The following is a 25,030-nucleotide window of genomic DNA, read 5'->3' on the forward strand; positions in this document are numbered from 1 at the left end:
TTTGAACCAATGACTCTAGTACTGCCAGGCAGAAGTGCTAACCATTTAGCCCCTGTGCTGCCCCCTCAGGAAGTAAAAGGAAATCAAAAGTTGATATACTAAAGGCAACTAGATTGTGAACTTTGGAAGTGCAGTTGTTCCAGAGCTTAGTAAATGAGGGGGAGCTCTGCTGACTTCCATCATCCAATCATGTGCAAGCAAAAACGCAGTTTTTTTTTTTTAAATTCCCATGTGATTGGGTATTCTTTGCAAAGTGAAGCTTAGTAAATGAGGGGAAGCTCTGCTGACTTCCATCATCCAATCATGTGCAAGCAAAAATGCTGTTTTTTTTATTTTTCTTGAATGTGATTGGGTATTCTGTGCAAAGTCAAGGTTTGCCTCATTTACTAAGATCTGGAGCAACTGCACTGTGCAAAGTTCACAGGGGTCTATTTATTAAAGGCAAACAGACTGAGCACTTTGCAAGTGCAGTTGCTCCAGAGCTTAGTAAATGAGACAAACCTTGACTTTGCACAGAATACCCAATCACATTCAAGAAAAATAAAAAAAACAGCATTTTTGCTTGCACATGATTGGATGATGGAAGTCAGCAGAGCTTCCCCTCATTTACTAAGCTCTGGGGCAACTGCACTTTGCAGAGTGCGTGTGCCTTTAGCAAAATCAACCCCAAAATTTAAATTCAACTGATTGGGTCTGCCTGTCAATTTTTCAGATGGACCCATTTGGACCATCCATAGAGCTCTATAGGCCAGCGGGCATCACCCGTCAGCATCCGATCCAATCCTGTATGCCAAAAACAGACGGATGGGGATCTGTTCCCCATCCATCCAGTGGATCAGATGACAGTCGGGTGGAAACGGACAAGCAGTCCATCTGACCACCCCATAGAAGTTAGTGGGCCTGCTCAGCAGAGATCAGTGGATAGATTGCCTGCTGAGCAGGCGGATCCGCTGACAGGTCCTGTCTGAAAGGGGCCTAAGATGCATACAAGGAGCTCAGCCCACTCAGGGAATGGCTGTAGTGCAGCCCATGTCTGTCCTGTGATGATCCTGGAACACACCTGCTGGGGATACTGGAACACCCTCTATGTCATGTCATTCACAAACACAAGGGCAGGACTATTACTTCTAACAGCCACCAGTGAGACTCAGACTACCTTGGAAAGTTGAAAGTAACCGGGTATGTGGGATAGAGGGAGAGAAGCCCAGGGTTCAGGAAGTACGCTCCTACTGCCCTTCTAGTGACCCTGGACAGAGCTGTGTGCGCTCATTCTGCATAGGGGTTTACGCAATTACACAATAAACTATGTACACAATTGTCATTTTTAAATAAGATAACTGACTTCACCTTTTTTCAACCTTTGTGTGATCCTCAGTTCTGCTGATCGCCACCAGCCTCTTTGCAGCCACTTCCTATCTACAAAGACTCCAGCAATGGCTGCCTGGCATATATCAGAGAGGGTTTCCTGATGGTCCGACGGTGGACTTTGCCTGTGTCATATGTGCTAAAGTGGTCACTTGTGGTCTCCATCAGAAGTCCGTATGACAAGGTGACAACGTGGGAAGTGCTTGGACAAGGATCTCAAAGACAGGTCACCAAGTCAGTTTGTAAGGAATGTTTCAGGCCTAAAATGATTGCTTCTGAAATTGCATTACCATTCGAAAGCTTATGAGATTTTTGTGATTAGATTTACATATACATTAACCCCTTATAACAGCAATATGTATATACAGGCGTACCTCCGTTTATGAAATGAAAGCGTTCTGTGGGACGTTTCGAATTGCGAAAAAATTCATAAACAGAAACGCGGTTTTCCATAGGAATGCACTGAAAGCCAATTAATCCGTTCCGGAGGTCAGAAAAAAGTAAAAAAAAAGAGTCTTTTATCTGTTCAAAACTCTTTATAAAGTGCACTTTAAAGGCATAAATACTGTACAGGGACATGATTTTAAAAAAATCGTAAATGCACTGAGAACCAATTAATCCGTTCTGGAGGTCAGAAAAAAGTCAAAAGTCTTATCTGTTCAAAACCCTTTATAAAGTGCACTTTAAAGACATTGTACTGTACAATCATAAAAGCATTGAAGACCAATTAATCTGTTCTTATTGCAAGAAAAATTGGTAAATGCATTGAAAACCAATTAATCCGTTCAAATTGTGAAAACAATTCGTAAACCGAGGCGTTATTTTCAATGGATTTTCATTCGTAAACCGAGGCATTCAGAAACCGAGGTACACCTCAGAGGCGGACTGACCATTTGGAAACTCGGGCACTGCCCGAGAGCCCGGGGTCAGTAGGGGGCCCCATGAGATGCCCCTGGTACCTTTTTCATAGGCTTTTTTGAGTTTGGGCAAGGACACAGGGGCCCCATGATCCCCTATTGCCCGGGGGCCCCATTAGTTGTCAGTCCGCCCCTGGTACACCAGGGCAGGTGGACCTTGAAGCAGAACTTCAGTCTGCCTCCCAGGTGCCCACCCCATCACCACCATTATGGCACATTCGCAGATGTGCCCACAGCCTCTTCCTAGTATTCAGGTCCTGTCAGCACATCTGTGTCAGGGAAAATGTTACGCATGTGCAAAGACAGGGCAGGTACTGGACTGGTAGCAGTCTGCGCGTGCATGAGAAATCCCCCTGCCTGTGCAGACGTGCTGCAGGGCTCTCAAGGGACCTGAACCCTGAAGCACACCTGAGCATGCACAGGGAGAAAGTCCATTTGGCACCAACAAAACTTCCATTTTTGAGGGGAGGGGGAGATACCACAATATGACATTCAGGATGGACGTCTGCTTTACAGTGGTCACAAACCTCAGAAATGAAATATGAACAAAGCATATCCCTCTATAGTGTGTGTTTCTCTCTGTTGCCTTCTGCTATCTGTAGGAGTCAGATTTTCCTGACACCAAGAGATAAAAAGGTGTCAGGGATGGGAGCTCCAGCACACAGCCTGTGAATGACAGCCTGTGTGCTATGTGAAGGGGGAGGGTGGCCCTTCCCTCCAATCTTCTCTCACTGAGTATAACTTCAGCTTTTCTTAAAGCTCATACAAGCTATATAAATTCTGCACAGATGTAGAGAAGAGAAGACTGCAAGTAAACAGGTACAACTTATGTAGGAGGATTTGTTTCATCTCTGTGTATCACCTGAGACCAGTCACTTCACTGGAGATATGGAAGTGTTTCCAACCACTTTAATGCCCAGATGCCACAGATATGCATTTCTGTGTTGTTCTTGAGTGCACCCCATCCACCCCCCCAGAACTGTGACCAGCCTGTCACTGGCAGCTCATGGTCAGCTACTGATGTTCAGGAGGCAGTAATAACAGTAGTCGCATGATGGGCACTGCCTACTGCCCTTGGGCGTCATGGACCACTTAAAGGGTTGGCTTCCAGAGCTGACAGCGGGTTCAGCACAGTTGCAGCACCTACTGGACAATAAAATCAGAAATAGTGTTGCGCTCCGCTACCAACTGCAAAATTTTGTGAATAAATAAATATTAAATAAATAATAGTCCAGCATCGAAAGAGTACATATCAATATCGCTGCAATTATATTACTGACGCAAACATGTCCTTATTAAGTCCGTGACCTTGACACCGTCACCGGTTGTGCTCTCACCTGGTGTGACCATTACGTGAGGTCATAGAAGGCTTGTGTCCCATAGCCTCCCTGGCGGTATTCCCGAGTGTATCTCGGGGTAAAGTTTCAGCACCACAAGCGGTAACCCCGAGCTACACTCGGGAATACACTGCAGCGTTGCTCCGGGATCTCTTCTGCACTTACCTTGTCCTGCGCTCCCGCGATGTCCCTCCTGCAGTGTCCCCGGCAACGTCCTCCAGCCGATGCCGGCATCCATCTTCCGGGTTCTGTTCCCTGCGACGTCGGGACGTACGGGGGACGGAACTGGCGGGAAATTTGAAAATGACAGAAAGCGACATTCACTAAATTCACTAAAATCACATAGTATAACATTCCTGTATCAAACCATTTCACATACATTTTGTCCCGAGTGCTTTGTCCGGCGCCCTGCCTGCATTTTTACTGTTCTTTCTGCCTGGAAACTGAGAAACGTCCATGGCGTCCAAAAAGCGTCCCTTTAGGTCAAAAGCGGTTTTAGACCGGCTAGAGAACAGCGATAGTAAATCAGAACCACTTGCAGAATTGAGTGATAATGATTCGTGGGGGAAATTCATCATCAGACACTGAAAACGATTCTGCGACTTTGCTCAGCGATGTGCGAACTTGGCGCTATATTTCACATTTCAGTGTTTTTGGTTTGATTATATTATTGAATTAAATGTATTATTATTATATTATTATTTGTTATGATTATTTATTAAATTATAATTTCGTGTTTCAAGTTTTATCATACCCGGGGTGTTTACTAGACTCTTGTTCGGACAGATTTCAGTGAGTTATTCCTAAAAATTACAGGTCTACAATAAAAAAAATACATATTTCCATCCAAAAAAATGTACCGCTTTGAGCACAGAAATATGGACATAATCAGACCGCTATGGAGGTTAAATTGAACTTAGTGGTAAATGGATGGGATTATCCCTCTTTCCCTGGGATGGATGGATGGATGGATGAATGGAGTGTTCCCTCTTTCCAGCAGAGGGTCTCCTCACTTTCTTATGGATTTTCCTGGAGCCGGACGGATGGACGGGAATATCCGTCTTCCCACTACGGGGGTCTCCTTGCTTCCTTAGGGATTTTCCTGGAGCCGGATGGATGGACGGGATATCCCTCTTCCCACTAGGGGGGTCTCCTTGCTTCCTTAGGGATTTTCCTGGAGCCGGACGGATGGACGGGAATATCCCTCTTCCCACTAGGGGGGTCTCCATGCTTCCTTATGGATTTTCCTGGAGCCGGATGGATGGACGGGAATATCCCTCTTCCCACTAGGGGGTCTCCACGCTTCCTTATGGGTTTTCCTGGAGCCGGACGCATGGATGGGAATATCCCTCTTCCCACTAGGGGGTCTTCTTGCTTGCTTAGGGATTTTCCTGGAGCCGGATGGATGGACGGGATATCCCTCTTCCCACTACGGGGGTCTCCTTGCTTCCTTAGGGATTTTCCTGGAGCCGGATGGATGGACGGGATATCCCTCTTCCCACTAGGGGGGTCTCCTTGCTTCCTTAGGGATTTTCCTGGAGCCGGATGGATGGACGGGAATATCCCTCTTCCCACTAGGGGGTCTCCACGCTTCCTTATGGGTTTTCCTGGAGCCGGATGGATGGATGGGAATATCCCTCTTCCCACTAGGGGGGGTCTCCTCTTCCTTAGGGATTTTCCTGGAGCCGGACGCATGGATGGGAATATCCCTCTTCCCACTAGGGGGGGTCTCCTCGCTTCCTTAGGGATTTTCCTGGAGCCGGATGGATGGACGGGAATATCCCTCTTCCCACTAGGGGGGTCTCCTTGCTTCCTTAGGGATTTTCCTGGAGCCGGATGGATGGATGGGATATCCCTCTTCCCACGATCGGGGGAATGTCCCTCTTCCCATGATTGGGACCCGGGACTCCCCATTCTGGGTCACATGATTGCTGTCATAGCCTCTGGTTGGCTATCACAGTGATCAGTCACTGTACAGCCCGGCCCCCTTGTGTTTTTTTTTCTCTCAGTGAATGGAGGAGAAAGATACATTGAATCTCTAGAACTCCTAGCATAGAGGGGGAAAAAAGTTTAAATAAATAAATAAATATTTAAAAATAAAATAAAAAATAAAGAAAAAATACCTAGTTCAAGGTTTGATCTAGTTCAGTGCAAGAGTAAGTGTTTGGTTCAAGGTCAGGGTCAAAGGTCAAGGTCAGGATTAAAAAAAAAAAATTGGCATCAGTGTCAGTGTGTTTTAGGTAAAAAAAAACCCAAAACAAAACAAAATGCACAATATTGTTTCTGGACTGTACTACGGGTACAAAAACAACAAACAATTTGCATATATGGTATCGCTGCGATCGTCAAGAGCTGGAGAATTTATTTTGGGTTGTTCTTTGGTGGTAGGTTATGGTAGTAACAAGAAACACACAGCTAAATAAAAAAAATATTTTTTTCTACTATTTTGGGCCAGTTTTCCTTTGACAATAAAAAAAATCAGGAGATATCCATTACCATTCACCCCCAAATGAAAGCCCAATTTGTCCTGAAAAAAATGCGGTATAATCCACCTGGATGTATAAAGTAGTTGTGATGATATGTACGGTTTTACTTACACATGCCACCGTTGCAAAATTGTGCTTAGGCATTAACATTTGTTTTACCCTTAGGTGTGAAGGGGTTAAAACATAATTTATTAAATAAAGTAGAGTGCTCACATGTGTTACAAGTTAAAAATGCATTAAAATGTTGAAATTTGAATCCACAGTAAAGTTCTCCAATATTGCTGAACACTTGCTGTATGTTGCTTTTAAGCGTCGTGCCGTCAGAGCCCCTCCCCTACGCGTTACGCCACCGGGTCACGTGGCTTCATCAGGGTAAATTGATCCTTACTAGACAATAGTAGTAGCTCATTGAATGCTTTTACATATCAGCTTTTTAACAATGCAAAAGTAAGTAAGATCCGATTGGTCACTGAGGGTTCCGGCCCCTCCCCCCATAACATTCTGAAAATAAAGTCCATAGCGTCAATGGGTGAGAATGGCACGCTGGAGCCCAGAACGAACACCAAACACACAATGGCTGTATTCACATAGATAGGTTTATTTTATATATTAAATACATTGTCCAATTTTACAGAAGCAAAATATACACTCTACAGATGTGATAGTACCAAATAATGCCTCTCTTCGTAAATAAAAAAATATACATTGCTCACAGTAATAAATTAGCTTTTCTTTATAAATGTTCAGAAATTCCCCTTCGTCCTACGAGTACCTGTGAATCCAGGATCCTCGCATCTCACTGCAATCCAGGCCTAGGAAGCAGGCGGGTCATTGAAATAAATTAAATAAGTTACTTTCAGAGTGCTGGTTAAAACAGGGATACAGTGTGATGGTATGAGAGGGTACATGGGGGGCAGCCTCTTAGACGGGGGGGGGGGGGTGCTGTCAGTATTTATTTCTAATGCCAGCCTATACTGAACTAGTCACCCTGACTGCACCGCACACTGTGAGCTTCTCACAACGTGCATTGGAAGCTGCAACAAGTCAAATGGAGGCCACCTTATTTCCTGCCTGGAGGATATCCAACATCATCTAGCACTTTCCTACCTAGCTCGCCCCTTCAGTTCTTTAGAATTCAGCTCTTTTAAACAGGGAATTTTTTTCAGCAGGAATGTGGGGGGGATGCAGTTTCGGCACCCCCAGTGCTTAATGGTAAGGGGTTCTGGGGTGTGCTGGAGGGTTACCTTAACTGATGCAGACTGCTGGGGCATCTATTGTCACTAGGGGATCTATTGTTCAGGGGGCTTATTGTTGCTGGGGATTATCTATTGTTGCAGGGAGTCTATTGTCGCTGGGGGATCCATTGCAGCAGGTGGGGTGTATTGTTGCTGGGTGATCTATTGTTGCAGGGAGCTTATTGTTGCTGGAGAATCTATTGTCACTAGGGGATCTATTATTCGGGAGGGGTTATCATCATTGGTATCAGTGGGAGGAATAGTGCCCCATCATTGGTATCAGTGGGAGGAATAGTGCCCCATCATTGGTATTAGTGGGAGGAATAGTGCCCCATCATTAGTATCAGTGGGAGGAATAGTGCCCCATCATTGGTGTCAGTGGGAGGAATAGTGCTCCATCATTGGTGTCAGTGGGAGGAATAGTGCCCCATCATTGGTATCAGTGGGAGGAATAGTGCCCCATCATTGGTGTCAGTGGGAGGAATAGTGCCCCATCATTGGTATCAGTGGAAAGCATAGTGCTTCATCTTTGGTGTCAGTGGAAGGTATAATGTCCCATTGTTGGTGTCAGGGGAAGGAATAGTGCCCCATCATTGGTATCAGTGGGAGGAATAGTGCCCCATCATTGGTGTCAGTGGGAGGAATAGGACCCCATCATTTGTATCAGTGGAAAGCATAGTGCTTCATCTTTGGTGTCAGTGGAAGGTATAACATCCTATTGTTGGTATCAGGGGACGCTATAGTGCTCCATCTTTGGTGAAGTGGGAGGAATAGGACCCTATCATTGGTGTCAGTGGAAGGAAAAGCGGCTGTATTTTATATCACTGAAAGGAATATTGTCCCATTGTTGGTGTCAGTGGAAAAAATAGAGCCCCAAGGACTAGATAAAAGCAAGCAAAGTGCCACATCCAGCCCGGTCAAGGTTTTTTTTTTTACCTTCATGCATTCTATGGATCAGGGCAGCTGTGTGCAAAACGACCGCACAGAGCAGGTAAATACCACGTTTGTTATTTTCTAAAAAACAAACAAACTTTAGTATCACTTTAATGTTGCGCACATTGAAGCTCACCATAGTGCTGGCTGACTCATCACAAAGAAGTCATTTCAATTCTATAGTGATGAGAAATTGCCTGTTTTTGTCCTGAAGTGGACCTGAGAACTCTTCCAGCCATGTCCGTGTTCTAACCAGCGCAAGAGGAAGGTTTCAAGCAGGGGAGGGACTGACCATTTGGAAACTCGGGCACTGCCCAAGGGCCAGGGTCAGTAGGGGGCCCCATGAGATGCCCCTGGTACCTTTTTCATAGGTTTTTTTGAGTTTGGACAAGGACACAGGGGCCACATGATCCCCTATTGCCCGGGGGCCCCATGAGTTGTCAGTCCGTCCCTGGTTTCAAGGAATCAGTCAACCCAAAACTGCTGTTATGAATCATACGCCGTCCCATCAGCATCTCTGCTGAGGGTTCCCAACACCGCCCACCAGTCACATTATTATGGGGGGGGTCTCATTGCCATTGTTGGAGTTTCAACCTTTTTTTTTTTTTTTAGTGAAGATGCAGCTGGAGGAGTGAGACCCCTCAAAAGGTTAGGGTAAGAGATGGGAACTGCAACAGAAACATCTTGCCACAAGGTTCCCTGAGAGATATATATATGTAAAATGAATAATCACTGACGTCCAGGGGCGGACTGACCATTTGGAAACTCGGGCACTGCCCGAGGGCCCGGGGTCAGTAGGGGGCCCTATGAGATGCCCCTGGTATCTTTTTCATAGGCTTTTTTGAGTTTGTGCAAGGACACAGGGGCCCCATGATCCCCTATTGCCCGGGGGCCCCATGAGTTGTCAGTCTGCCCCTGCTGACGTCCATCTGTAACTGAAAATTCAGTTTTACCCCGAGGTTCACACCGAAGCGTTACTGACGCGTTTTGCAGAAACGCAGTACAGTCCATTTATCATGATTTCCTATGGGACACGTTCACATCTCCACGTTGCGCTTTTAGTTCTATAGACCTCAATGGGAACGCTGCAGAAAAGCATGTATTGCGTTTTTGCCATGTTTTTGATGCATTTTGCATTTAAAATCTGCCTAGCAACAAGACAAAGTGTAAAAAAAAAAGCAAAACGCATCAAAGACGCAAGTGCAAAAACACAAAACGCAATGCAGAAACGCCTCAATCGCATCCTGCATAGGTGTGAACCTAGACTTATACAAGCCATACATAATTCGAATTCCGAACGATTTTTTGTCCAAAAATTGGAAACGTCGTTCGCTCGGTAATCCGATGGCGCCATCATTGATTTCAAAAATCGGCCGACCGAGTCATAAAGTTCACCCCATATAACAGGCAACAGGTCACGGCTCATGCGCATATTCTTTTCAGAAAAACTATCGTACGATTTGACCATCATTGAGTCGAAAATTGGTCTTTTTTCACAAATTTTCCAACATGCCCAATCACCGAAAAAGGGGACGAACCACGAAAATCAGCTGATGTCATTGACCCACTAACAGAGCGAAAATCGGCCGATTATTCTTAGGTCTGATTTTCGACCCATGTATGGCCGGCCTTAGTCATGAGGACAGCACTGTTTTCTGCAACATTACTCACCCCAGGTTCACACCTAAGCGTGTTCCGCAGCATTGTGCGATTTGCAGAAACGCAGTACAGTCCATTTAACATGACTTCCTATGGGACACGTTCACATCTTCGCGTTTTTACCCGTGCGATTTTTTTGGAAAGGGCCAGAGACTTTTTTGAACGCAAAACGTAGCATTTTTGGTTCTATAGACCTCAATGGGAATGCTGCAGAAAGGCATGTATTGCGTTTTTGCCATGTTTTTGATGCATTTTGTGTTTAAAATCTGCCTAGCAACAAGAAAAATGTAAAAAAAAAGAAAAAAAAACCCCCGCAAAACGCATCAAAAATGCAGCAAGAACGCAAGTGCAAAAACACATCAAACGCAACCTGCATAGGTGTGAACCTAGGGTAAGGAGGACTTGTGGTGGCCACACGCTCATTGATAAATGAACGATTTCTTGTCTGATCGATCTCTCCTGATAAGAATAATTTATCTATAGTCAACAACCCAATCGATCGATATCCCACATAGTAGAGCAAATTTTCCTATTATTGGTGTCATTAGTGCAGACACCGCCAGATTTGGTGCTCCTATAACGAATTAGTGAACTGTTGCATATCCGAGTGATTTGTCTTGGTGACAGATTTGCTTACCTCCACTTTGACCAATTCAGGCAATACCTGGATCAAATTCAGAACGAATTTTCTTTAGAAAATCGAAAATTTTATGCGTTTTGTAATCCGTTGGTGCCACCATTGGTTTCAGAATTCGACCAACCAAGCCTTTCATTTTCACAGAAAAGAATTTTCGTGGCCAATAATTTTCTTTTCTTTCCAGGTCACAGCTCACGCTCATTTCTTTTTCGATTATATTTCTTGCACGATCCTGACATCATTGATTGGAAATTCATTAGTTTTTAAAAAAATTTCCAACGAGCGCGATCACTCAAATTCGATGGTCGCACGAATATCGGGCGTTTCTGTGGCTCACGAATGGTGCGAAATAAGAACGAAAAATTTCTAAAGAAAATTCATTCAGAATTCGACCCATGTAAGGCTGGCTTAATGCAGGCCACACATGGGCCTAATTCCGAACAAATTTTCTTTAGAAAATCGAAAATTTCATGAATTTTGTAATCCGATGGTGCCACCATTGGTTTCAGAATTCGACCAACCAAGCCTTCAATTTTCACAGAAAAGAAATTTCGTGGCCAATAATTTTCTTTTCTTTCCAGGTCGCAGCTCACGCTCATTTCTTTTTCGATTATATTTCTTGCACGATTCTGCCATCATTGATTCGAAATTCATTAGTTTTTAAAAAAATTTCCAACGAGCGCGATCACTCAAATTCGATGGTCGCACGTTTCTGTAGCTCACTAATGGTGCGAAATTCGAACGAAAAATTTCTAAAGAAAATTCATTCAGAATTCGACCCATGTAAGGCCGGCTTAATACAGGCCACACATGGGTCGAATTCCGAACAAATTTTCTTTAGAAAATCGATTTCATGCGTTTTGTAATCCGATGGTGCCACCATTGGTTTCAGAATTCGACCAACCAAGCCTTTCATTTCACATGTTGCTACAGAAAATAATTTTCGTGGCCAAGAATTTTCTTTTCTTTCCAGGTCACAGCTCACGCTCATTTCTTTTTCGATTATATTTCTTGCACGATTCTGCCATCAATGACTTGAAATTCATTCGTTTTTTAAAAAAATTTCCAACAAGCTCGATCACTCAAATTTGATGGTCGCATGAATATCGGACGTTTCTGTGGCCCACTAATGGTTCGAAATTCGAACGAAAAATTTCTAAAGAAAATTCTTTCAGAATTCGACCCATGTATGGCCGGCTTAAGTTTGTCATTGAGTTTGGTTGGCCACATATTAGACAATTTTCTTGAGAATTTTGCTTTAGATTTACCAAAAAACATATAATAGGAGGTCAAACCTAAAGAACACTTTCAGTTGTATCCAATCAGGCGGGCCCTTGCGCTACATAGTTGAAGGTAAATCTAAAGGAAATTGGGCAGAAAATTGGGCAGAAAATTGTATAGCGTATGGCCAGCCTTACACACTGCTAGAAGCTGATTCGTTGCCATTATGTAATGGTCACCTCGGAATAACAGGAACAGGAAAAGTTGAGCTATAAACCCCTTTTAGGAGAATAAACAGGCCAGGTGTATAGTGAATAATGCAGCTGAATGCTTGGTTTGGCATACATTTCTGTTTGGGCAGCACAGTGGCTAAATGGTTAGCACTTCTGCCTGGCAGCACTGGGGTCATGGGTTCAAATCCCAGCCACGGCACTGCCTGCCTGGAGTTTGCATGTTCTCCCTGTGCCTGTGTGGGTTTCCTCCCACACTCCAAAGACATGTTGGTAGGTTAGCTGGCTCCTCTCTAAATTGTCCCTAGTATGTGTATGTATGAATGTGAGTTAGGGACCTTAGATTGTACGCCCCTTGAGGGTTAGGGACTGATGTGAATGTACAATATATATATATAAAGCGCTGCGTAAATTGACGGCGCTATGTAAGTACTTGAAATAAATAAATTTGAGGCTCGCTGGCCCATGGTGTCAGGATCCTGTGACAGTCACATAGCCATTCCACCTCTCTAACCCCTCGCCTAGCGTGCTGCAGAGGGATGGGGATGTGTGAATGAGGATGATAAGAACTCCGGTACACGGCTGCTCCCACCTCCCCATTCACCGACTGCACACAAGGGAAGAGGGATCAAGGGCGCGATTGCCACAGGCACTGTCAGGTATCACATAGGAAGTCATTCTAAAGTTGAAAAAAGTGATGGATTTCTCCAGAATGTTGCCATTTTGGCTAAATGAAGCAGGTGAATCTGAACCCAAAACCAAACATGTAATATATCACAGCTTACCAGTACTTATAGTGGCTGCATTAGTTTTCTTAATTCAGGCTAAGTACATTTTCAGCTAGTACAGAAAATAGCTGTTGATCCTGCTAGAAATGCTATTGTCCAGTTCCTTTCTAAGAGACTCAGAACTGTGCATCTTTATTGTATCAGGCCGGCCACACATGGGTCGATTTTCGAACAATTTTTAGTTCCAAAATCGGACCTAAGAATAATCGGGCAATTTTCGCTCAGTTAGTGGGGCAATGGCACCAGCCGGTTTTTGTGGTTCCTCCCCATTTCGTTTATCAGGCATGCTGGAAAATTCATGAAAAATGACCGATTTTTGTAACTCATTGGTGGCACCATCGGATTACACAACGAACGATGTTTTCGGAATTCGACCCATGTGTGGACTGCTTAAACTACTCATTTTATGAATCCACCATTGAGCCTAGGTTCACACCTTTGCGCATTGTGCGGGCTGTGTTTGCACGGGTACGGCAGCCCATTCATTCGAATAGGATGCTGTGCCTCGCAAAACGCAGGGAAAAGGTCAATGCACCTTTCCAGAAATCGCAGCCCCACAAGAACTGCACTACAGTGCGGCTGCCATTTTCAGTGCAGGAGGCAGGCCATTAAGATTAAAGGCACCCGCCCGCGAGTCCCGCAGCGGCTTTCACCCGCACAAATGTGAACTGAGAGCTGAGAAGGTGAACAAAAGCAGCCACGTTTAAAGTCCAGCATGTGTGGCAATCAAAGTGCCACATCACTTATTAATAGTCCAAATAAATATATATTCTAATATAGTCCCAGGTGGAGGACTACACAGGTGTACCTCGGTTTACGAACGCCTCGGTTAACGTAATTTTCGGTTTACAAATGGTAATCCATTGAAAATAACGCCTCGATTTATGAATCTTGTTCACAATATGAACGGATTCATTGGTTTTCAATGCATTTACAAATTTTTACAGTATTTATGCCTTTAAAGTGCACTTTATAAAGAGTTTTGAACAGATGAGACTTTTTTTTTACTTTTTTCTGACCTCTGGAACGGATTAATCGGTTTTCAGTGCATTTACAATTTTTTTTTTAATCATGTCCCTTTATGCCTTTAAAGTGCACTTTATAAAGAGTTTTGAACAGATAAGACTTATTTTGACTTTTTTTTGACCTCCGGAACGGATTAATTGGTTTTCAATGCATTTACGAAATTATTTTTTAATCATGTCCCTGTACAGTATTTATGCCTTTAAAGTGCACTTTATAAAAAATTTTGAACAGACAGACTTTTTTTTTTACTTTTTTCTGACCTCCGTAATGGATTAAGTGGTTTTCAATGCATTCACGATTTTTTTTTAATCATGTCCCTCTATGCCTTTAAATTGCACTTTATAAAGAGTTTTGAACAGATAAAACTTTTTTGACTTTTTCTGACCTCCGGAACGGATTATTTGGTTTTCAATGCATTCCTATGGGAAACAGCATTTTGGTTTGCAAATTTTTTGCAATACGAAAAGTCCCGCAGAACAAATTAAATTTGTAAACCGAGGTACGCCTGTACATAAAATCCAACATGCTTTGGGGGCAAAGCTTGCCCCCCCCCTTTGTTTTTAACCCAGAAGCCTCATTCATTAGGGCTTTAAGAATTCCAGGTATGGTATATTTTTAGCTTGGACCTGCTTGGACCAATGTAACCAGGGGCGGACTGACAACTCATGGGGCCCCTGGGCAATAGGGGATCATGGGGCCCCTGTGTCCTTGCCCAAACTCAAAAAAGCCTATGAAAAAGGTACCAGGGGCATCTCATGGGGCCCCCTACTGACCCCGGGCCCTCGGGCACTGCCCGAGTTTCCAAATGGTCAGTCCGCCCCTGAATGTAACTATGTATATTCCATCCCTGTGGGATCCCTCTAGAAGCTGAAAATCACTGTAGTAGGCAGCCCTACTCCAGTGATCTCCAATAGCGCCTGGGTCCCACGCCGAGCAGCCGCCCTGTTGTATCCTGAACACAGGAGTTCACAGGCATAAGTGTCTTTAACCCCCGGTTCACATATATGCAGCTGTGCGGACCGTGTTTTGCACGGGCATGAGAGTCCATTATTTGAATGGACTCCCGTGCCCCTTGACATGCATGGAAGAAGTCCCTGCACTTCTTCTGAAATTGCAGCCCGCACGGGAACCTCGGTTCCCAGTCCGTTTGTGATTTCCAGTGCGGGCTGCATGCCATTAGAATTAATGGCACCCACCCACGGGTCCACATTCCTCTGTGCGGGTGGTGCAGCTGCACAGATTTTCGTGCGGATCCGTAGCGGCACCACCCGTACAGATGTGAACAAGGGCTTAGGGAGTGCTTTTCATTTTCTCAATGACTGCAAAGCATTCTCTGATTGGATGAGGTGGAGAGCATGACATCACTGCCTCATCCGGTCAGATGTGGTGCTTCAATCATGGTTGCCAGGCTGGACTTTAAACATGTCCGTCTTTGTTCATCTCCATTACATGGTGGATTGATGGAATTAGTAGTCTACATAATAAAAATTGGACAGTACTATTAACTCATGATGCAGCTCCTCAGTCTGAGGTCCATTTAATTGCATTACAAACCAAGGTAACTGTGGGAAACCTTTGGTGTGTAGACACCATCAGCCATTGGTGCATTACAACAATGGCTGCCCCCATTGATACAGTGGAGGAGCGAACATAGCCACTGTAGCACAGGAAGTATGTTTTCCGCAGAGTCACCAAAGGAAAAAAAAACACAAAAAAATCCTGAAAAAAAAGAAAAATAATGTAGCAGCCATATCTAAGGACTGGTAAATTGCAATCCATTTTTTGGGTTTTCGGTTTGGATACCCTGTAAGTTCGTTTTTAAGCGTGCAGTGGGCTTTACGTGGCTCCAGACATACAGTATATGGAGGCACCTTTCACCTGTCTTGGACCTTCATTAGCTTTTTTTATTTTATGGAGGGGGGGGGTCTGTCTATGGAAAAAAAAAAATGAAGTACAATAATAATGGAAAGTGACAGTACACAAGCACTGATCAAATATACAAAAAAATCCCAAAAAGAGAGTATAACCAAAACTACCCACTAAATAAAAAAAAAACAGAGGGTAGTTTTTTTTCAAGCAAATCTCACCTAAACTGAGATTTTCAGCTTTGGTGTAATGTCACTGAAATCATTCCGCTCATTCGCACACCTGACCAGCCAACACCCTGAAAAGGGATTGTGACGGGAGTGACTTTTGGGGGAGGGGGGACCCCTGTCTCAGCTCCTCCTGTTCCTCTTATGTCTAAGGCACCCTGTGCCTGTTAGGGGTGCAGGGTGAAATGTTCTAATATTGGTGTGGGGATTGTTCATTGTTCTCTGCCATGCGGCTGCATCCCATTGTTCCAGCAAACTATTATAGGATGTAATGTTTGTGTATTGGTGTGGGGGTTGTTCATTGTTCACTGTCATGTGCTGCATCCCTTTGTTCTATTGTGCGTCTTGGTTTGGTGGGGGGTGTTTCCTGCAGCCCTTCCCCCTGAGGGGACGGCTTGCTGATGTGTTTCCTGTTCCGGGTTGTATTTCCCCGCCCTGTGTATATATCTTTTGTTTGTGTTAAAATAAAGCAGTTGACTTAAGAAGAGTCTGGTGCTGTCTATTTCCTGTATGATCAGCGGTGGGGTCCGTGGATGGTGTTCGGCCAGGGGAAGCGGGAGCCTAACGGAAGTACCCTAGCGCAGTCGGGGTCCGGTTCCGTTACAGGGATTTATACCTCAATTTGCCTTTTTTAAATCAATGTATGATATTTTAACACATTTGTAAATTTGATTGGTTATGCCATCCTTCATTTATCACAATTTTTTTTGTTCGAGGAAAAATTATTTTCCTTCAGTTTGCAGTTTCCTCTTTTGCTTTTGTCTTTTTTGTTCGGTTTGGCTTTTGCCGCACGTCGCCGTTCCCTGAACAGAAGGTCCAGCCCCCCCCCTGGTCTCTATCGATCATCCTTCTGTCCAGCCATGCTATACTGCCATTGTTTCTCTCCAGCCATGTCCTCATCTTCAGTTCTCCTTCATCACTCTTCCTTTTCTTGTTTTCTTTTCTTCTTTCCGCAGCGCCCTTTCTTGTCCATTTTTTCCTTCTTTTTGCCTTTTCTTTTCACATTTCTCCTCCTTTCTGGCAACCTTTGCTTTCTTTTCTTTTTTATTGTTCTTTCGCTCTCCTTTTTTATTTTTCTTCTTTTGCTTCTTCCAGCTGCTGGAGCCCAGCTCTTCTCCACCGAAGGTCCTGAAATTAGAAGCACAGATGTAGCCATTAGAATTGGGAGCCTTAGAGCCCATATACACTCACTTTCAAACTGTGTTTCTCCAAATACAAGCCAATTGTATTGCAAAAGCAGCTTGCTGCAGCTTAGAAGGAGATCAAATTCACCTGTGAATGTACTCAGAAGCATTTAAAACTGATCTCAGCATCTAAATTCACCCAAGCCCTTAAAATGTGCCAGAACTCAAAAAGTGCCGGTTTAGGAAAAATAGAGTAATGTTCATTGTAGCTTAAGCAGTACCTGGAAAAGCTACTTTTCTGTCTTGAATTCCTAAATAAAAATGTGGTGCAGGTTCTGTGCCTTCAGCACCATAACTGTATAGCTGCTGTGTGAGATCATGTGATGTTATTACTGTTCTCCTTGCTGGAGGGAAAGCCGTACCTGAGGGCCTGCAGCTGAAGGATCTCCCTGTTTCTGCTATATTCCCTCCCACTAGAGGATTTGTGCTTTCTTCTCCTCTCTTGCTGATGGAATATTCCTCTATCAGTGATCATTTCACCTGACATCTGAGGGGCAGCTTTGACATGAGGAAGCAAAGCCCTGCTCCTCTACAAGAATGCTGCCTCTCCACACAAACACAGGTCAGAAAAAGGCAATATAGTTGACTAGTCATTCCCTCCACTTGCCTATTCTGCGCACAGGTTCTGCAGGAGTCTAAACCTTTATTGCAGTGTGATCCCCTACAATTTCTCATCATGCTCAGCTCACCCATTCAGGCGCAAGAACAAAAAATGCAAATTCACAACTTTTTTTTTTGTTTAGCAGGAATATTTTTGTCTAGCTCACGTGTCAAACACAAGGTCTGTGGGCCTATTCTGGCCCACCAGGCCATTTCATTTGGCCCTCGCACCTCTCCTGCATCTGCAGAACCTCCCTTCTCTCTGCCTCCACCTTGTCCCAGCAATCGGTAGCAGAGAGGAGGACATTCACTTTGCTAAGTGAACAAGTCTCCATCCCTTTACCCCCGGTTCACACCTATGTGGCCATGCGTGCCGCGTTTTGCATGGGCACGAGAGCCCATTCATTTGAATGGACTCCCGTGCCCGTGACACGCAGGGAAGAAGTCCCTGCACTTCTTTAGAAAACGCAGCCCGCACGGGAGCCTCGGTTCTCAGTACAGTTGCGTTTTCCAGTGCGGGCGGCGTGCCATTAGAACTAATGGCACCCTCCCGCTGGTCCGCATTTCTCTGTGCGGGTGGTGCCACTGCATGGATTTTTGTGTGGATCCACAGCGGCACCACAGGTGTGAACCTAGGGTTAACGAATCAACCCCAATGACTGCTACATTTGTGATCTAATTTCCAAGAGTACATTTTAATATGAGTATAAAAATAAATCTTTTGATGGCACATAAAGAAAAAAAAAAGGATTTTTTTTTTAACAAGCCGAATGGTGCTCTGGATGCAGAGGACCGATATACTATGCCAGACAATAACTAGCAGGGAATGCTGGGGCTTGTAGTTAATCTTCAACTGGGGAAATTGAAGAGAACCAGTTTTAAATGGTCCTATGTATGAACACAAGCCAGAGTGTCAAACATTTGCAGGTCACCTAAAGTCTAGACCACGGGTGTCAAACTGGCGGCCTTCCAGCTGTTGTCAAACTACAAGTCCCATGAGGCATTGCAAGATTGACAGTTACAAGCATGACTCCCAAAGGTAGAGGCATGACTTGTCGTTTTGCAACAGCTGGAGGGCCGCCAGTTTGACACCCCTGGTCTAGACTCTCAAAAATTGCCGGTGCTAACTGTATTTCAACTCATCACGGCGGGGTCTAGATAGCCACCTGATCCCAAACTCTGCACACTCAGGAGCTGGAAAACAGTGTAGGAGTTCAGACATTCAGCAGCCCAGCAGATGTGAGACTTCTGGTGAACTCTGACTCCGGCTCCCCATTGATCCTATTAACAATTGTCAGTGACAATGAACTGAAACCAGCTGCAAGGTGTACATTGATTATATTATTACTGCACAGATATTACCCCCTGTTCTCCCTAAATATAATCACTTTCCAATCCAAGGTCAAAGTTTTACAAGCCTATTCAACTAAGCAGAGCAAATCAGCCAATCAGAGGCCAAATGCCTAGAAGGATTTCAAATTGGCTGATACAGGTTTATGCTCTTTGCGCTCTGTCATTGCTGTTTGCACTCCAGTACTGAAATCAGAAGATAAAAGATAGCCATTGGTATTCATTCATTGTAGAACAATTCTGAACATTTTTAGTATATAGTTTTTCTTTCAAACAAAGAAACTTAACTAGAATGTTTTTTGTGATCATTTATTAATTGCATAAATCTTTTTGTATTGCCGCTTTGCTATAAACAAACAAAAAAGTCATGTGATTGGACACATAATACACAGAATTAATTTGGTGGTATGGTAATTAGTAATGTGCTGCTTACATTGTCCATCTATCTGCTCTATTTAAAAGAAAGAAAGAAAGAAAGAAAGAAAGAAAGAAAGAAAGAAAGAAAAAGAAAGAGGGGGGGAGGAGAGAGAGAAAGAAAGAAAGAAAGAAAGAAAGAAAGAAAGAAAGAGAGAGAGAGCGTGAGAAAGGAAAGAAAGAGGGGGGGAGGAGAGAGAGAGAGAAAGAAAGAAAGAAAGAAAGAAAGAAAGAGAGAGAGAGTGAGAAAGGAAAGAAAGAGGGGGGGAGGAGAGAGAGAAAGAAAGAAAGAAAGAAAGAAAGAAAGAAAGAAAGAAAAAGAGAGAGAGAGAGTGAGAAAGGAAAGAAAGAGAGAGGGGAAAGAGAGAGAGGGTGCGCAAGAGCGAGAGAGAGAGAGAAAAGAAAGAGAAAGAGAGATAAAGAAAGGAAGGAAGGAAGGAAGGAAGGAAGGAAGGAAGGAAGGAAGGAAGGGAAGAGAAGAAAAGAGAAGAGAAGAGAGAGAGGGGGGAGAAAGAGAGAGAGAGAAAGAAAGAGAAGAGAGAAAGAAAGAATGAGAGAGGGGGGGAAATAGAAGAGAAGAGAGAGAGGGGGGGAATGAGAGAAAGAAAGAGAGAAAGAGAGAAAGAAAGAAAGAAAGAAAGAAAGAAAGAGAGGGGGGAGAGAAAGAAAGAAAGAAAGAAAGAGAGAGAGATGGGGGGGAGAGGAAGAAAGAAAGAAAGAAAGAAAGAAAGAAAGAAAGAAAGAAAGAAAGAAAGAAAGAAAGAAAGAAAGAAAGAAAGAAAAAGAAAGAGGGGGGGAGAAAGAAAGATAGAATGAAAGAGAGAGGGGGGAGAGAAAGAATGAGAGAGAGAGAGAGGGAGAGAGCGCAAGAGCGAGAGAGAGAGAGAGAGAGAGAGAAAAGAAAGAGAGAGAGAGAAAAGAAAGAGAGAGAGAGAGAGATAAAGAAAGAAAGAAAGGAAGGAAGGGAAGAGAAGAGAAGAGAAAAGAGAGAGGGGGGGGGGAAGAGAGAGAGAATGAGAGAAAGAAAGAGAGAAAGAACGAGAGCGAGAGAGAGAAAGAAAGAGAGAGAGAGAAAGAAAGAAAGAAAGAGAGAGCGAGAGAGAGAGAGGGGGGGAAATAGAAGAGAAGAGAGGGGGGGAGGAAATGAGAGAAAGAAAGAAAGAGAGAAAGAGGGAAAGAGAGAAAGAAAGAAAGAGAGAAAGAAAGAAAGAAAGAAAGAAAGAAAGAAAGAAAGAAAGAAAGAAAGAAAGAGGGGGGAGAGAGAAAGAAAGAAAGAGAGAGAGAGAAAAAGAGACAGGGGGGAGGGAAGAAAATAGAAGAGAAGAGAGAGAGGGGGGAGAGAGGGGGGGAGGGAATGAGAGAAAGAAAGAGAAAGAAAGAAAGAATGAAAGAGAGGGGGGGAGAGAAAGAAAGAAAGAGGGGGGGAGAGAGAGAAAGAAAGAAGGAAAGAAGGAAAGAAGGAAAGAAGGAAAGAAGGAAAGAAAGAAAGAAAGAAAGAAATAAAGAAAGAAAGAAAGAAAGAAAGAAATTATGTATTCGACTATTAGAAATACAGCTAAAGTAATTGGAAAGTTAGTTAACATAGTACATAGATAAATTGCGAAAAAAAAAAAAAAAAAAAAAGATAAACACGGATATAATTCATTTGAAAAGAAAGATCAGAAAACAAAGACCAGTAAATAGATGAAAATAGTAATAATTATGTAAACATACAAGTGCTATAGACGTACTAATATGGCCTCATGCACACAGGACGCTTTTAGAGTCCTCCTCCTAGCAGCAGCGTTATGGCCAAAAAAAATGACTGACACCTAAAAGTGTGTAACGCGTTTAGCCACATTTACCTGCGTTAAGCGTTTGGGCGTCAATTCATTCCATTAATTCATAAATGATTTATTCTGGCCAATGAAATAAATTAACATTCAATTGTTAAACACGTGTCTAGACACACATTAAGCGTTTTTTTTTTCCAAAACGGTGCTATTCCTGGACGCACTCTAAGTGGGGTTATGTTTCCTGCGTCTAAACTCTCCTGCCACTAAACGCTTTTAAGGCCGGCCATAAACGAGTCGAAAACCAAACATTCTGTCGATCGAAAACTGAAAATGGCGCACATGATTGTGCCACCTTTTGTTTTGTTTTTCGACAAAAAAAAAAAATCCAGCATGTTGGATCAGGCAATTTCGATTGTGGCATTGCAGTGTTGCAGCTGGCACACCAATGATGCAAAAAAAAAAAAAAAAAAAAAAATGATCTCATGATCGACAAGAATTTTCGTTCGGTTTTTTATTCGTCTATGGCCTGCTTAAAGGTTTGTGTGCATGGACACGCAGGCCAACATGTAGGGAATTTTTTTACTATTATTATACAAGATTTATTTAGTGCCAACAGTTTGCTCAGCACTTTACAAAATAATTTAGAGGCAGAAAAAAAAAAAAACAAGCCAGACGCCCCTAGGAGCAGCAGTAAAAAAGCCCAGTGTGCATCAGACCTAAAAAGCTGAAGCAGATGCAATGCGGTTGATTTACTAAAGGCAAATAGACTGTGCACTTTGCAAGTGCAGTTTCTCCAGAGCTTAGTTAATGAGGGGGAGCTCTGCTGACTTCCATCATCCAATCATGTGCAAGCAAAAAATGCTTTTTTAAAAAAAAATTGCCTTGCCTGTGATTGGGTATTCTTTGCAAAGTGAAGCTTTACCTCATTTACTGAGTTCTCGGGCAACTTCACTCACAAAGTGCACCGTCTATTTGCCTTTAGTAAATCAACCCCAATGCTGCCATTTCTGGAACGGGAACTATTCATATTCGTAATCTGTTCATTGTCACCAGATATCAACAATAAATACAGTTGTGACCAAAATTATTCAACCCCCAATGCTGTAAAGGGGTTTAGGGACTATAGTGTACATTTGGAATTGTATTCAGAATCAAATCCTACAAGGACGTTGTAACTACCCAAATGCAACTAAAATGACATCAATTGTTTATGTAATACAGTAGTAAATGGTTCTTATGTGGTTTCTTCATTGCCACAATTATTCAACCCCTTAAAGACTACCACTCTGAAGAACAGAGGTTCATACAGGTGCTTTCCATCAGGTATTGAAAACACCTGTGGATGTCACCGAGCAGCAATCAAGCATAATAAGCACCAATTAGGCAGCTTTAAAATGACTGTGATACTCAGCTCCTTCTAGACATTTACTGGTGTGGTTACAAACATGGTGAAGGCAAGAGAATGGTCCAGGAAGACAAGAGAAGAGGTGATTTCTCTTCACAGGAAGGGCAATGGCTATAAGAAGATTGCAAAGATGTTAAACATACCAAGAGACACCTTAGGAAGCATCATTCGCAAATTCAAGGCAAAGGGCACTGTTGAAACGCTACCTGGTCGTGGCAGAAAGAAGATGCTGACTTCGACTGCTGTGCGCTACCTGAAGCGTAGAGTGGAGAGAAGTCCCCGTGTGACTGCTGAGGAACTGAGAAAAGATTTGTCAGATGTGGGTACAGAAGTTTCAGCCCAGACAATAAGACGCACACTGCGTAATGAAGGCCTCCGTGCCAGAACTCCCAGGCGTACCCCCTTGCTGTCTCCAAAGAATAAGAAGAGTCGACTGCAGTATGCCAAAAGCCATGTGGACAAACCACAAAAGTTGTGGGATAGTGTTCTGTGGACTGATGAAACAAAATTAGAACTGTTTGGGCCCATGGATCAACGCTATGTTTGGAGGAGGAAGAACAAGGCCTATGATGAAAAGAACACCTTGCCTACTGTGAAGCATGGTGGAGGGTCAATCATGCTTTGGGGCTGTTTTGCTTCTGCAGGTACAGGGAAGCTTCAGCGTGTGCAAGGTACCATGAATTCTCTTCAGTACCAGGAGATATTGGATGGAAACGTGATGCAGTCCGTCACACACCTGAGGCTTGGGAGACGTTGGACCTTTCAACAGGACAATGATCCCAAGCATACCTCCAAGTCCACTAGAGCATGGTTGCAGAGGAAAGGCTGGAACATTTTGGAGTGGCCATCGCAGTCACCAGACTTAAATCCGATTGAGAACCTCTGGTGGGACTTAAAGAAAGCAGTTGCAGTGCGCAAGCCTAAGAATGTGACTGAACTGGAGGCCTTTGCCCATGAAGAATGGGCGAAGATACCCGTAGATCGCTGCAAGACACTTGTGTCAAGCTATGCTTCACGTTTAAAAGCTGTTATAACTGTAAAAGGATGCTGTACTAAGTACTAAGATTGAATGTCACTTGGGGGTTGAATAAAACTGATAATGCTGTGAGCACAGAAAAGACATTTGTGGTTATTTCATTATAACTGTTATGTTATATTTGTCTGACCTACAAGTGCCTCTTTAATGTAAATGTAAGCAAGATGACTGAATGATCAAAAGCAATGTCAAACTGGCCAAAACACTCAATTTCAGTGGGGGTTGAATAATTTTGGTCACAACTGTATGTATTCCAGCAGAATCTCCTGTATATGAATCTATAATAATAATAATAATAATAAGCACCCCACTATATTTTACTGAAATTCTTACAGCAATTCTATACTGTGTTACTCCCGGAGGAAATCCATTATTTGCAGCAAAGTGAAGATGGAGACATTACCTTCTATCAGGGGCGGACTGACCATTCGAGCACTCGGGCACTGCCCAGGGCCCAGGGTCAGTAGGAGGCCCCATGAGATGCCCCTGGTACCTTTTTTATAGGCTTTTTTGAGTGTGGGCAAGGACACAGGGGCCCCATGATCCCCTATTGCCCGGGGGCCCCATGAGTTGTCAGTCCGCCCCTGCCTTCTATCATATTTTTTATTGTGTAACTGCCTCAGCGTCTGTCTTCTAACCACTGATAACCCATTCTTTATGCTCTACTTGAATAATACAACTTTCCTGTCAATCTTTTATCAACTGGAGGAGAAGCAGATCAGGTTTTGCTGTGAATTTGGTCCAAGTGCGGCTAGACAAGAAGAATCTACAGGCGTACCTCGGTTTACAAATTTAATTCGTTCTGCGGGGCTTTTCGTATTGCGCAAATTCGTAAACCGAAACGGTGTTTCCCATAGGAATGCATTGAAAACCAATTAATCCGTTCCGGAGGTCAGAAAAGGTTTTTTTACAAAGTTTTCTCTGTTCAAAACTCTTATAAAATGCACTTTAAAGGCATAAATACTGTACAGGGACATGATTAAAAAATTCATTCATAAATGCATTGAAAACCAATTAATCTGTTTCAGAGGTCAGAAAAAAAGTAAAAAAAAAGTTTTATCTGTTCAAAACTCTTTATAAAGTGCACTTTAAAGGCATAAAGGGACATGATTAAAAAAAAAATTGTAAATGCATTGAAAACCAATTAATCTGTTCTGAATTCATTAAAAATTAATTCGAAAATACATTGAAAACCAATTAATCCGATCCGGATGTCAGAAAAAAGTCAAAAATAGTTTTATCTTTTCAAAATTCTTTATAGAGTGCACTTTAAAGGCATAAAGGGACATGATTAAAAAAAAAATTGTAAATACATTGAAAACCAATTAATCCGTTCCGG

At 43.3% G+C, this 25,030-nt stretch overlaps 1 protein-coding gene across 2 annotated transcripts in view; it reads right to left on the reverse strand.

The window, feature by feature from the left end:
* IHH (Indian hedgehog signaling molecule) overlaps positions 1-25,030 on the reverse strand; it is a 195,350-nt gene that overhangs the window by 26,618 nt on the left and 143,702 nt on the right. The window contains exon 4 of one of the 2 annotated variants that reach the window (XM_089683581.1): positions 6,684-17,055. The exons of the other annotated variant lie outside the window; for it this stretch is intronic. Coding sequence (XP_089539707.1) covers positions 16,830-17,055 — 226 coding nt within the window. The 3' untranslated portion in view covers positions 6,684-16,829. Of the gene's footprint in view, positions 1-6,683; positions 17,056-25,030 lie in introns of those variants that run through there. 2 annotated transcript variants of the gene reach the window in all.

This window comes from Staurois parvus, unplaced genomic scaffold (assembly GCF_062004578.1).
Source record: "Staurois parvus isolate SC_StPar_1 unplaced genomic scaffold, SC_StPar_1.0 ptg000315l, whole genome shotgun sequence".
NCBI lineage: Eukaryota > Metazoa > Chordata > Amphibia > Anura > Ranidae > Staurois > Staurois parvus.